The 14,473-nt window shown below is 41.2% G+C and overlaps 1 protein-coding gene and 1 long non-coding RNA gene across 16 annotated transcripts in view; one reads left to right on the top strand and one right to left on the bottom strand.

Annotated features, from left to right (window-relative positions):
- Positions 1 to 303: 303 nt before the first annotated feature.
- LOC147754758 (uncharacterized) overlaps positions 304 to 14,473 on the bottom strand; it is a 24,800-nt gene continuing 10,630 nt past the window's right edge. Inside the window, exons 4-5 of one of the 3 annotated variants that reach the window (XR_015330076.1) lie at positions 4,696 to 4,832; positions 304 to 4,076 (exon numbers count right to left, since the gene is read on the bottom strand). This is a non-coding gene — a long non-coding RNA (uncharacterized LOC147754758). Of the gene's footprint in view, positions 4,833 to 14,473 lie in introns of all 3 variants that reach the window. The other 2 variants (XR_015330075.1, XR_015330074.1) reach the window with 2 other exon arrangements.
- The window catches only part of LOC111252230 (sphingosine kinase 2-like), a 24,518-nt gene continuing 15,180 nt past the window's right edge, over positions 5,136 to 14,473 (top strand). For 2 of the 13 annotated variants that reach the window (XM_022809729.2, XM_086992689.1), the window contains exon 1: positions 5,138 to 6,256. In XM_022809729.2, coding sequence (XP_022665464.1) covers positions 6,229 to 6,256 — 28 coding nt within the window. In that variant the 5' untranslated portion in view covers positions 5,138 to 6,228. Of the gene's footprint in view, positions 6,257 to 6,367; positions 6,674 to 9,206; positions 9,330 to 9,393; positions 12,741 to 12,784; positions 12,984 to 13,009; positions 14,161 to 14,473 lie in introns of those variants that run through there. The other 11 variants (XM_022809715.2, XM_022809713.2, XM_086992683.1 and 8 more) reach the window with 10 other exon arrangements.

Genomic DNA, 14,473 nt, shown 5'->3' with positions numbered 1-14,473 from the left:
ACCGTTTGCTTGCAAACGTACGAACGCAATGAGCAACTGGAACCATTAAACACCAGAGCTACTCTATATTTTCTCTATATATATATATATATAAATGCGTATAAAATAATGCGTGTAGTTTATTTAAGTGCATGTCTCAGATACGCAATCCTCAAATCATAGATACAAACTTAAATACATTTATAAGCTAAAAAAAACTATAAGTGTTCAATTCTTTATTGTCACCTCAAGTCTAACATTTGGTTTCCCTATGTGCATGCTATCCTTTTTTTTTCCTATTTTGAGTAATTAATAATAACTTAATGCAACTTTGGTTATTATTTATTTTAAAACGGAACTTAATTATCCGCGTTTATCGATAGGCTATTCGGCAGTGAACTCATGCGAGCACAGTGCAATATGGAACACAGGCGCTCGAACGGCTGTACTAACGTTATGTATAGAACACCTATTACGATTCAATTACTCTCTATACTTATTTATCTTTACAGCGGAGCTATGAAACAGTTCTAAGATATATTGAAGATTAAAATTGCAATTCCGCATAGATAGATAGCCATTCTATCACCCAGCAACGAGATTCAGTCGCAAGTTTCGCTGGCCTTCTCAGCTGTTAGGGCTAGAGGTCGGGTCACGATGTGTTCGTTAGCATTGATTTAGGTGCAGTTAGCACGAACTGTCAGAATAAGGATGTAAGCAATTATCTATGCACTACTTTGTAGATAAATTTTTCTAGATAATAATATAGAATTGTTTCAAGCGTGAATTGGAACTGTTACTTAGCTGGGTTCGATAAAGCCTACTATCCCTATTGAGGCCCAAAGTACTGTTATTGCGTCCTTACGGTAACCGTCGACACTCTTTCACCAACAAGCATAACTTGTGAGAATCTGACGGTATTCGGTACTGATACGACACAATTGACTAGAAAAGTCTGCATTGGCATGTTTTTCTGTTTTGAAATGCAGCTATTGGAAATTTGGATAGGCTCAAGAGTACGATACACCGGACAGTAGATTGTGCGGCGTGTTACTCTTCAGTGTTATTTACAGCTTAATAAATATGGTTGTTTCACGCCGATTACTATATCCAAAGGAGAGCGCTCAGTTAGCGGTTTGGCAGCAGAGAGATGATTCTTAGGATTTTTGATAACCTGGTTTTTGTCATAGAGAAAAGAAGACGATATAGTTGTCTCTAAGTGAGTGAAACATTTCAGAGAGCTGAAAAATAAATATCAGCATAGTGAACTAAGTATCTTCAAAATATTGTAAACGCTGTTATTCCTTCATATAAGTATATGGTCCTAATAACCTTGAAAAATGCCCATAGACATTAGCTTAGGTGAAATTCTCTCGGTTAGAAAGGCTGTCAGGAGCTGGCAGTTTTAGGTTTGCAACTGATCCGAATAGGATTATAAGGATGCGCTTCTTCTGTTCCCATAATTTGAGCTGTGTGCGAATTTTTCTTTATATAAACATTTGCCCTAATGATGTTTTTATATACACTACCAACGGGAAAGCTATTTAATAAGGCTGAAACTCCTACTTTTACTCCTTTACTTCTAACCGCCTTTGCTGTAGTTTTATTAAAGAAATATAATTTGTGCCATTTAGAATACTATCTGCACAGACGCTGTCTTGTGGCAGATCTTTCTCGTATCGACTGATCTCTAAGGTCTGTAGAAATTTTTCAATAGCCTTGTGACTCGATTGTGTTCTAAAGCTGGTAGATGCCAATTAATCGTAAAGCCAGAATAGATTTAGTCGTTGCGATAACGTCAAATGGTAAATCGTATCGGTATTAGATTGTCGAATTCTTCGACAGTCCTACCCGTTTTAGTCTACCAGAGCCGTCCATAAGTATCGAGGACTGTGAGATTGCTAATCCTATTTTCAGCCGGCCATTTTTTCTCATAAACTTAGTTGAATTTAGTTAACTGCGCACTCACATGGGTGTGAGCTGCAATAATAGATGGATTTATCGTTTCTAAAAATGTACTGTTACTTATTCAATGCATCCAAAGTAGCCGGTCGCCATATGAACATAAGGCTTACAGCAAAGGACATTGGCGCAAAAAAGTTTCGCAAAAAAAGGGTATGCCTTCGTTCTAATCGGTTAGAAATCAAATTGGTTGATGCGTCCTGTGTACAGATGCTGTTTATTCAATTTTCGAAATTGTGCTGTGAAGAGTTTCATGTCCGCCGTTTGCATTCTTATATACATATTAAAACCGCGAAAAATCGAACGTGAGTGTTCGAAAGGCAACTGTGGTATGACGTTTGATACGGTTTGTCAGAGTCGACAAGATGGCTTTCACTTCGTATTAAATAATCTCTAAATACGAGGTCGATGAAATAATTTTCTAGCGCAATCCTATTGCTCCATGATCCTGTGATCTCTATCGGGCTGTAACAGCTACGACGAGAACATACTATTGCCGTGACCTTGTGTGTAAATACAGTTCAGTGCGGGTTGTACATATCGAAATAAGGTGGCTAGATCGGAACGGCTTGCCAATCCGGACCAGGTTATCCAAGTTAATGCCTGGTGACAAAACCAGCAGCGTACTTTGAAAATTAGCTATCTGGACTAGTTTGCCGCGATAAATTTTATCCGTGTAAGCGGTGTTTTTTTCCACTCTGACAAAATCGAGCTTTGTCATTTGGCGCCGTAACACTAACCTACTTACGGCTTGATGTCTTTCAGCTAAAATAATATGCTGAATCATAAAGCGAAAATGGTTTTTTATTCTAAAAGAATCCCCAAAGCAGCCGTTCTACACTGAAGATAGTTGTCATTTGTATAAGTTCGTAGTTATCTACAACTTGAGTACACGCTGAGATTTCGTGACAAATATTTGTTCTTGTCCGCGATGCCTTAACTTCTCAAGTGTATGCAAAAAATACCTTAAAATAGCGCAGTATTATTTGAACTTTATAATATAACAGTCAGCATTAAAGTGTTGTCAGAGCATGTGCACATGAAAGATATTAAACTGCTGGTACTTTCTAAGCCAAATTAGAACAAAGATATTATAAAACTATATTATCAAGCTAAATATACTCGATTACTTTCTGTCGCTCTTCTGGTAACACAATAATCACATCACTGCGTAATTTTCGGCGTAAAAAACTGTGATCCGTGCTTTTTTATATTCTCTAAAAAATAGATACTATTAAGGTACGGAAATGGTCCTTCAGGGACCAAAACAGATGACACAAGATCCGGGCTACATGGCGGATGCATTAAAATGTCTTACCCAAATTCTGTTAAGTTTTTTTCGGGTAATTCAACATTATATGTGCTCGTGTGTGAGTAATGATGCAAGACAATGCTCCTTCCGTTTATTTTGCTCATCGTTGACTGACGGAAGTAACTTAAGTGAACCTTTTTGTCACGTGGCAACAACTTATAATATGCGATCCCTTTTCAATGCCGTCAAACAAATAGCATGACATTCCTTGATGTCAATCTGAACTTTGCCACAAGTTAAGCCTTTTTTTTTTGTTCTATAACCTTCTTTACACATGATTGTTGATATATATGATTGACCAGCCGTAGTCAGCTAGCTCAACTTCTAGATCAGGTATTTTTCTATAAGGTTTTTTCTATAAGAAATGAAAACAATCGAGTAAGTCTTCTTTGCGTCAACAGGTTTTTGTAGCTAGCTTTTTCAAATGGCATTTAGTGATGTCATGGCTACCCACGTGTTGGTCGCGCTTAATTTTCGCAATAATTCCGTCCACTTCCTTTATAAAAGTTCGATGCGCTGACATTTGCAGAATAAAAGTGATAGAACATATATAAACCGTTTCTTCCGATAATGCGTTTTGATTATAGACAGTATAATTTTTTTTTTTTTATGAGCCTGTATAGTGTTTGTGCTCTTATTTTGATGAAGTTACAGAATATAGCGGATTCAATTTAAATCATCTTCAAAACGCGTCATCTTGCATCTGACTAGAAGCATTCGATCAATTTTAACGCATCCACTACTATCACACCTCAGCTTTCAAAGAGTACCTGGGCCGGCGCGGCTCGTATTACCTGAGATCTTTGAGCTGAAAGGCCTCTAACTGGAAAAACAACCGGTAATACTTTTTTCGATTACTCAATACTTGCGGCTCCACTCTCAAATAGCTTAATACTATAAAAACATGTCGTTTGGTGTAATTTGCTTTCGAGCATTTAGCCTAGGTAACAGGCTCATTACTTTGGTAGCTTAAGCGACTACCTTTAGAAAGTACCTTAAACAAGTTAATTTAAACGTAAGTACTTTGGGTAAGTTAATTGGACCATACACGGGCAAATACGCCCCCATCCCCTATCAAGCGTTAGAAAAATAAGCTAATGAGTGCCAGCTATAATTCCGCAGTTCGCGGGTAGTTTTCACGGTGCTTAATTTTGCTGGCAGGGTCTATAGTTATCATCGACCTAAGGATGGACCTCCGAAGCTTACCAAATCGACATCTGTCTAACAGTTGACTGTTCCAAAGTCTAGTAAAAGTTTATGCGGAAGATAGCTAAAAACTTTAATTATCAACAATCTACATATATTTTTTACTTTTACGGTAAAATAGAGAAAAAATAATTCGCTAACACGTCATACTACGCAGACGACACTTCAGATGTCGTATATAGGCGGACAATTAAAAGGAGTGAATAAACATAAACTTTCCTGTTGGGCTTATTTACCTGTTCCTGGTTTAGTGGCACGTCTTCTTTTGTGTCGATTTATTTTGATCGTTATTGCAAAACCCAGTGTTTTTAGCCATGGTACTTGCTCGACTCAGACATGCGTACATTTACACACACACACGCCAACTGGCAGCCTGTAAGCAAAAAAAAACAACGTAAAAAACAGCAACAGTTGAAGCCTGTTGAAGAACAGTATACATTTGTTTATCATCTCGGGCGGCATTGCCCTTCGTATCTCGTACTCGCATTTCGTGACTGCCGTATGTTACGAAACAACGTGAGGAAGGCTTCGTCGCCCTTTCCTTGAGAGCGGCAAGCACGGACGGAGCGACCGACGACTCTCAACCGGTCAACACTCTCCGACCGCTAAAACGCCTACCGCTATTGCTATTATAAGCATTATTATTATTATTATTATTATTAGAAGTACTTCTATTGCGTCCTGCGTGCATTCGATCTGTGTGGTGTTAATTGTTGTTATTGTCACAAGACAAGCAGCCACCCTCGCCAACTTTTGCCATACACATATTGTAATTGTGTGTTAGCTTGTCTATGCTGGCTAGCTGTGTTTGTTGTCGTCGTCTACGACGTCGTCCTTAGTTACCAGTAGCACACACATCAGCGTGACAAAACAGTGTCAGCATGAGCGGCGATTGCAGGGCAGTAGTACATTATAATTGCCCGATACCTTTCAATGAAGTCCGGCTTCGGCCTTTTCGATCCTTTTGAAACTGCTGGCCTTTAACAAGGTATCAGCTCCAAGCAGATGCGTGTGGTTTGCGGACTTTTCAACGTTGCGCTATCTAACTACTTGATCTGCCGGCAAACTAAGTTATCCGTGTGTGAGGTACGACCGAACGCTTTGGTGCGCTCAGCTGTGACGCTTGCGAGCTAAAGCCCCTTCAGTGGAGTTATTTCGGAACAGCAGCTCGGCCAGTGTTTAGTAACTGTGTTACCTACATGCTCGTTAATTTCTTCGGCAGTAGTTACCTTTCATACAATCATATCCACGGGTCACTTCGAATCAGCCTAGGCAGTACATCCATACTAAAGTTTGTTTCTGCCTGTTGTCAGACGCTGCTACCGTCGCTGCCGACAACTAGCTCTTCCTTCGCCCCTCGACTTCCCCGCTCACCAGCCCACTCCCTTTCTCGTATTCATGGGACTTCTTATAGCTTCGCTTGCTCCTGGGTTCTTGCCCTAGTCATGCTCCGTTTGCTGCTGCCTGCGGGGTACAAACACGGCGACCGAATATTCAACAAATAGCATCGCTTCGCTTGTAGCAATAGCACTACGAGTCGCGGGGGCAAGCGCGGGTGCCGCTAGCAACGGCACTGTCGTAACAGGATCGTATAGCAATGGTGACGGTATGAAGTAAAGGAAGTGAGTTGGTCAACCAGGCAGTCTAAGTGAGTGAGCCAGCCAGCGTACGCGATTGACGAAGTAGAATGCTGATGGGGCAAAGGCGAACTGAACAAGTCACCCCAATATTCAGCGCCGTACCCCCAAAAACGTATCACCGTTAGCGAAATGGATAGATCGCGCCAGCCTTTAAAAGGTTGGCTATCACATTTAACTATTGTAGTCTTCGTGGCACCTCTAAAAGCCAGTGAATACCCCTAGATGTGTAACTATTTTATAACAGTATTGTATGTTCGTGGCTTTCTAGGGATACGATAGCTGGCACAATAACACTAGTAGGCAAAGCCTTGCAACGCGAGAAAGGCCAAACAAATAACGAACGGATAGCGCCCACGGGGCAGACGGCGACGGTAACTAAGATCTGCACAGAGGGATGAGCGTTAGTCAGCTGGTCGAACGCTCGATGCGGCAGCAGTGGCAAGACTGATGATCTTAGCACATAAATAACAGCAGCGGCAATTCAATCGGCTGCTAGAAGTGTGTCAAAAAAAAAAAAAAAGTACTTTTCTTATGGACTGTTTTTTTGTCCGGTTCATTGGCGACTGTTTCAGGAGTGAGTGATTAAGCTGTATCGTTTGTGATTTATGCAGCAGTGATTGCTGCTACTGTGTACATCCAATGTACAACAGCACATCAGTTTTTGCTGCCAAAAAAATTGGACGACAGTTCAACTCGTAACGCCGTGATTTAGAGAATGCTAGTGGTGCATTAGAAAAACTGTTTGACGCACACATGTTTGTGTTTCTATTTATTATGGTATAGATAGATTAATCGTCACTGGATCTCATCAGTGTCTCCCTTGGTGCTATCGTTGACGAATTAATAGTTCAAGTGTTCAACAGCTGGTGCCTACGCCATCGAAATCACAGCCGGTATGGTATTCATTTGATTCATAGAAATGGCTCTAGCACTTCAATTGCATACAAGCGTAGGGGAGGTACGAAAATATTGCAGTCTTCATCTTCGCAGCTTGTGGTTCGTCATGGCGAAGTGTAAATGCATCATGTAGACTTATGCTACTCCATCTATTACAGACTGAAGTCAGTCTTGCTATGCTTTTTCTTTGACGAAAGTTCCAGTCACAGTATCTGTGCTGACACGGGTGTGCGTGCTTTCTAGTTATAGCAGGAACAGCTGTTGTTAATGGGCGCACAGTAATGATGTAGTGCACCACGTGTTTCATAGCGAAGTTTGTCTGTCGCTAACACGCACCTCCCCGTAATGCCTACTTTGTTTCATCATAGTTGCCTCCACTATTCCATGCTGCAGATCTGTTCTGCTTTGTTCGAGCTATCAAACGAGCGGCCCGTCGTTATCTGAACACGGTTCATGACTCTAAATTACCCCTGTCTAATAAATTCGATCTATTCCATGATTCGTCCAGGAGTCGTAGACGGAAATATGCGAGTCGCTAATCCATTTGGTGTATGTTCGGTAACTTCGTTGAAAAAATGTTGACCCTGTTACTCTACAGCACCGTGTCTCAGAGGTAAACGTACCTGATCCGAATGATCAAAATGGCTAAAAGACGAGATTGACGAAACGGAAGAATGAATAGGATTTTGGATCTTATTATGGTCGAAGTATTGTAATAGGCAGCATCACTAGAGCTCTTAAACTCATGGATAGATGGGCTTGGTTTTTACTTTACAAGCTGTACTGCTATAGGACTCATGCCTTCTTTAGCCTGTGACCACGCTTTAAATTATATCGGCCTTCTGTTTAATTGTTCTCGTGAAAGGCGACTGTAAGATGAAGCCGAGGACGTTCATAGTGGAATTGACCGAAATGATAACGGTTGCGAGGTAGGGGGTCAGGCTTTCAAGAGCCCTATCGATGCATGGTGATGATCTCTGGCTTTTTCCGTAGCGCATATCTAGCAGTTGTGACACCTTCTGAGTGAACAGAATAGTTAAAGCTCGCCTTGCACCGAGCAATACGCAGCCATAGTGACATCTACACAGAAATGTTATGGATGACGGAAAATGCTGTGTTTACGTCAATACGTAACAGAGAAAGTAGTGGCGGCTCCAAGAGATGTACCTAAGACCAAATCTCCACTCGATGCTAGGGGCCATGATGTGGGTTTGATGGGCTGGAGAGGATCTTATACCCTCGAAAATGCTTAAGAAAGACAAGATGGTCAACAAAAATACGCTCATGGCTCAGTTGATCAGCCGATTGAATAAGGCTATCCAACAGCAGCCACCCGATAGAAGAAGAGTCACCTTCTTCCACAGCAATGCATGGCCACTACACATTACAAGGACCGCGGAAGCTGCCCCGCAAGCGCCAATGGGGTTCTTTTGTATCCATCACATTCTCAAGACATCTTGTAATTCTAGCACAAGCAGTGTATATATGGCAATGAAAAGAATCTTAAAAATTGGCCTGGCGAAATGTTCAGCATCTGATCTGAGAAGTTCTGGTAAGAAGAAATATGTCATCCGGTTGAAAGTTGGATGAAAACACGTAATAAATTAATACGTTGCTAAGATTGTTTATCGGTCGAGCAAGTTGTGCAACTATGTAATATAGTATTATCCTATTTCCCATATAAACATGTACCTTACACAGGGCAATCAATACTGAAGAGACTTATCACAGTAATGATTATAAATATTTAGTTAGCTCATTACTAGGTGCGATAGTTTATCACTAATTGAGGTAGCTGAAATCTGGTCGGAAAAAAAAAGCCAAGTAAACGATAACAGCAGCAAGACGTGTTTTTTTTTTTTATAAATAGGAGCAATGTCGGGCAACGGTTAGAGGTGAAACCACGACGCTCTAGCTTTTGTTATTAGTTGTATGATATTTGTAACTTGATGTGCACTCCAGACTACAATGGCGCTTGCACCTGCACCATATTACTATTTTTTTTTACGCGACTTCTGCGCCGTTGTATGCATTGCCTTAAGCCTTTTCCAATTGAAACACGAACATCAAATCCCCTACGAGCTGTTTTTTTTTTAAGAGCAGAGCACTTAGCTATAAAGTATCGACAGACGACTGGTCTTATAATTGTTTGGCGACTTAGAAACATGGCACCTGTAATAGCGAAGGAAATAAAAAAAAAATTGCGATAGAATACAGACAAACCGAAGGCGACCTGAATAGCAGCAAAACAGCCTGCAATATGGGCCTGGATCGTATCATACTTCGGTGCGCGCACGCAGAAGGAGGGATCACGGTGTCAACTTCTATTATAGGTATCTATCTTAATTTACAAATGCTTTAAGAATAGGAGAATAATAATAATAATAATAATAATAATAATAATATAGTTTCTGTTTTATTAGCTTCGCCGAAAAAATACGTTTGCTAGCCCTCTAAAATAGTGAAAACTGTTTCGTTTCTACAATGCAAATTGGCCTACGCTTTTTGGCCGCTCGTTCAAAACGGTCCTATTCGCTATGATCGTTCAATGGACGCCATGTCTTTTTTGTAGATAGTTCTCAGCAAATTCAATAGGTGAATGCGGTTTACGGGTGGAAGGCCCTGGCAACAAGGGGTAAATTCACGAAGAGTCACAAACAATGATCGACTTGAAATTCAAGTACCGAGTAATATTTATGGACAGAGCTTAAGTTCTCTTCAATATTTATCTTCTCCTTGAAGCTCAAACACAATGGTCTTATTCTAACACGTTTTCATCTCATTCTTAGATTCATGTGCGTCATAGATTAACTGACAATCTGGTTGGCTTCGCAGCTGTTATGTTCCCGTCTCTGGCACATTTTGCTTTAGCTAGCCAAGCAGTAAATAGTCGACGGCTTTCCACGATTGCCTGCGCGATTCGCACACGTTTCGTTGTTATCGGGGCGCTGCAAGCGGCACACGCTTTCAGTTGTGCGCGCGCAGGACGCCGACAAAAGCGGCAACGATTTGGTGACAAAACGTTTCAGACGCTAGGGCGGGGAGTTGACTCCGTTCGGGGCAAGAAAAAATACGTGCGAAACCGTTGATCACTGTCAAATATTCCCGATAATTTGCTTCTAACCTACCTCCATCATTGTAAAATCTCAACGGAAGTGGTAGAAAAACCGCTGTGAACACAAGCGATGGCAAGTTATTCGCTGTTTTCGATGGAGGCATGTAAAATAGAAAGCAATGTCATTGACACCGCTATACGTATACCCTAGCCGAACCAATAGTGGAATCTAAAAAGTATCAAGTGGCAACAGAATTACAAGAACTGGAAGGGGACATTTTAACTGTAGTCAGCCGCTAAACTCGAACTGTTAATGAATAGCTGATAAAGATATGGCTAGTATGACTGATACGGAAGAACCCGATTGGAGTGCCTAGAAGCTGACTTGATGCGTCGCGGTCTACAGGCCTCTAGCAGAATTTTAGCAGCGAATTGCGTACTCGGGGACAATTACTCTTAGTGTGGTACCTGTATAAAGTTCAGAACCACAAATCTCCGCCAAACTATTGCAACATGATAGACTTGAGCACTGCGGTGACGTCTGCACGCTATATACGTCGCGATAATTTCAGATTACATGCCATGTAAAGGAGACCCATACCGGAATCAGTTTATTCCGCGTATCGTTCCGTTAACATTCGGTCGATCCCTAATCATTCTTGGTTAAAGCTGCAAACCACTAACGGCGGAGGAATCGTTGGTGATTAAACCATGAAACAATGAGTTTGTAGCTGATCTGCCTTCGATGATATAGCAAATGGTGGGAGAGCCTCTGATTCAAATTCGACCAGTTGATAATAAAAGTTTGAAAGCATCAGCGTGCCTCTAAACGTGGCAAGGTAGAGAATGAGCAGTGTCGCACAAACCAGCTAAATGAAGTCTCTATGGATGACTTGTTCGCGTAGTCATAACCGACTTAAGATGTGCTCTGTTATTATACAGTGATTTTTATGGAAAAGTTAACTAATCATTATAATGACACGCAGGTTTATCATTCTTGTTCATCGTATATTCCGTAGCCGCAGTAGAGTTTAATTTTCACGCTTGCAACGTATTCACGGAGCAAGCCCGCCATTTTCAAAGTGCGCAGCTAGCACATCCTGTATAGGCCGTCTTCGGCCTTTGAAATCGTTGTTCCGGCACCTCTGCCAGAGTTGATGTTAAGTGAATGAGGTGTGGAGACGGCGTGCAGGACACAGGATTAGGATAAAGTAACGAAACAACGAACGACTTTCGCCTTAAACCTCATGAGTGATGTACTACACTATGATTTATAGCTGATAGTTGCTTAGGAAATGCCATTGATATTATAGTTTGAACTATTTGTGAAAAAGCCAATGGCCAAACTTCGCATGGAGATTAAGCTTCATGTTTTACATGACGACTAAACATAAATCGTATGTTTCAAAGAAAACCATTTACCGTGCGTTGGGCTGCAATGGTCCTTTACGTTCGATAGTATTGGGAAGTCGAACAAGTAAAGTATCTCTGTCCTCTATATGAATGTCTACATACGCGTTTGGTTTAGAGTCATCTATGCGAACGAATGACATATAATATTCTGTAGATTATGATCTACTTATTAAAAGCGTTGAAGCAAGTGGTTGTCTAGATATCTAGCGTAAAAAGAGCTATTCAATCTATGTCAAATCTCCCTTATTAACTCTGGCTTCGCACCGTCTGGGCTAGAACAGATAGTATTTGGTTTGGTATACCACTTTATATATTAAATATTAAAATGACTAAATAAAAAAGGAAGGCCCCTCGAACTTGAGCCTAACCTCAATTTAGATCACCCTAATTTGATCCCTTTCGAATATCTATTAAACATAGAGCTAATATAACAGAAATGACAGAGGTCACTTATCACACTAAGAGTAGAAAACGAACAGAAGCTTATAATTAATTAAATAATTTAACAAGATTGCTCCAATGAACGCAGTAATACTGTGGTACCTTGCTTAGTTTTAATTCGGCCAAAAAGTAGTTCGTTTCTCGATCATTTTACGATAAGTAAGGTTAAAAACAGACAGTCAGCCAGTGAGCTTCGTCGCGTATCTAGCTGCCAGGTAGTGGTAACAAGGTTTATGATTTTACCGACTTTTTTCGTCGCAAAAACAGTAAGGGTTACAAAACAAGCCAGTTCAGTCTTAACCAGTCAACACCTTTGTTGTTACTTCGTGGGTTGCTTAGACGACGTCAGCTTAGTCAGAAACGACTGAATATAAGCTAGCTTCTGCTAAGATCTCTAGATGCAGTCATAGCAATAGATCAAAAGCATATGGATCATAAGGTAATTGGACCTTCATTGTGTCCAGTTAGAACGTGTTACAATCCGGACACCGAGATGTCGCTACGGAGAACATCTAGCATGATTAGTTATAGCACTCGTTGTAAGAAAACAACAAACGTTAGCGTTATATGCTCACTAAATCTCAATTCGAAGAAAAAGTTCGAAGAGGCTGAAAGAAAAGGTCAACTTTTAGTACCTAAAATAGGCAAACAAGCAGTATAACTAAAAATGATGACTACTTAGTAAATTTTATACCGTGACCAGGATGTGTAAAGTAGATGAATGATTGGTGAAGGCCAAATACATTTGCGATAGACGTCCGCAAACTCGGTAAAAAAAAGAATGCGATACCCAAGGGCAAAGAGCGCCGAAGACACTTGGCATGAAGAGCACCAGGTAAATATACGTTATTTCTACCTACTGCAGTACTAACTAGTACGCAGCTCATATAATCACTACCTTTAGATTGTAATTGCGGTGTTTTTTTCCCTGTTCAGCAAAACAATATGAGTACGTTATTGTTGACGAAGGCCCAGTGGCATTGGCTGGCCTGGCGACGTTCATAATCATTTGCTACGTACGCTCTAGCACCTGGACGTCATCATCTGCGATGTCATGCAGCAAATTGCATGGAAAAGGGTAATATGCACTATAAGAAAATCGATGCAGAAGATGAGCGTCACAATTCGAAGTGTTAGAAGCGTGTCGCTTGTTATTCGTAGTAAATTATTCTACGCAGCGAAACCTAAATTTTAAGTTAAGCGTTAACTTTGCTGATGAAGTTAGACAAACAAAACGAATTTGTTTCACTGTAAAATCGTGTGACTATAACAAATCTCTCTCATAATGCTAAAGGCAACGATTGTCTTGGTACCATCTTCTTCAATTCATTGGACTCATCGTTCTTTGATTTGGATCGTATCAGTTTAGCAAAGCTGTCCTCCCTTGTCGGTTACTGTGAACTTTCACCTTCTGCTCTTGCTTCGCGAAGCCGGTGAGGGCACTCGGTAAGGAGAACGATTCTGTAGGCGAGGGCGGCCTATAGTAGGTTTTTTCATGTGTAAGACTCACTCCGGTGACGTTAGACTGACTAGCGTCACACTGCCCAGATTACTCTGAGCACCGCTATAGATCTGCCCTTCTGTTACTATTGTGTTCAGCGTTGCTGGCAATTATGGCGACAGCAGTTTGTGTAGCGAAATGGCCGCTGAGACCACTTCGAGTGTTGACAGTTTGAACGTTCTTAACGGTCCGTTCCTCACGTAGGCAAGCATTGATAGCATAGAGCTTCTTGACAGTGTGTAGCAACCAGCTAAATCAGCAAGAATAAGACATCGGATTGAAAATTAGATTTGCGTAGGCGGCGCAGGAAGCACGGTGGTACAGGTCTCAGATGCGGCACGAAACTGCCTGCCTTACACACAGCAGTAGAGTTCGATAAACGGTACGTTCCAATGATTGAGGTCTACACACTGCTAGCGCTGTTCAACGGTTTCTAAAGTGCTGTGCTTTGATAATGAGCTGGCTGCATGTCGACAAAATGAGAGCGTCCTGAACTTAAAGAACGAACCATATGGCTATTCCAGCTAGACACTAGCTCTAAATGAATGAATAATGTCGATTCGAACCCCTTTTCTATAAACATCTATTACGAAAGCCCCATTACGTCTGCTTTGCCCGGAGCAATCCCCGCGCTCAGCGTCGTACAGAATCACGATGAAGATTCGTCTAGCGCAAGAATGGCGGCCCTGTCCACGCCAGAACTTCCAGCCGAGAGCGTCACTGCAAAAGATCTCGCGCTTCATCACCCGAACCGGTGAGATAACAGTCGTACATTAGCGATTGTCTAATACCATATTGTTGCCACGGAGCGATAGAATCGATAGCCATGAACGTATATCTCAACAATGAACTTCAATGTCTGTCCTTTGTGTCTAGCGTAAGCGTTGAAGTCGATCGAACCTTACCTGTGTGCATTACTCACTAAACGAAACCTAGATCCCACTTCATCCTGATCGCAGACTTCGTTAAAGTAGATCTAATAAATGTGGTGTCTGTGATACCACAGCTCGTTATGTGAAGATAACACAGTAATTTGATGATGAAATTCGTCGAGTGTGGGGCGACCA

This window comes from Varroa destructor, unplaced genomic scaffold (assembly GCF_002443255.2).
Source record: "Varroa destructor unplaced genomic scaffold, Vdes_3.0 BEIS01000006.1, whole genome shotgun sequence".
Taxonomy (NCBI): domain Eukaryota; kingdom Metazoa; phylum Arthropoda; class Arachnida; order Mesostigmata; family Varroidae; genus Varroa; species Varroa destructor.
This window is presented reverse-complemented; position numbering and strand designations above follow the sequence as displayed.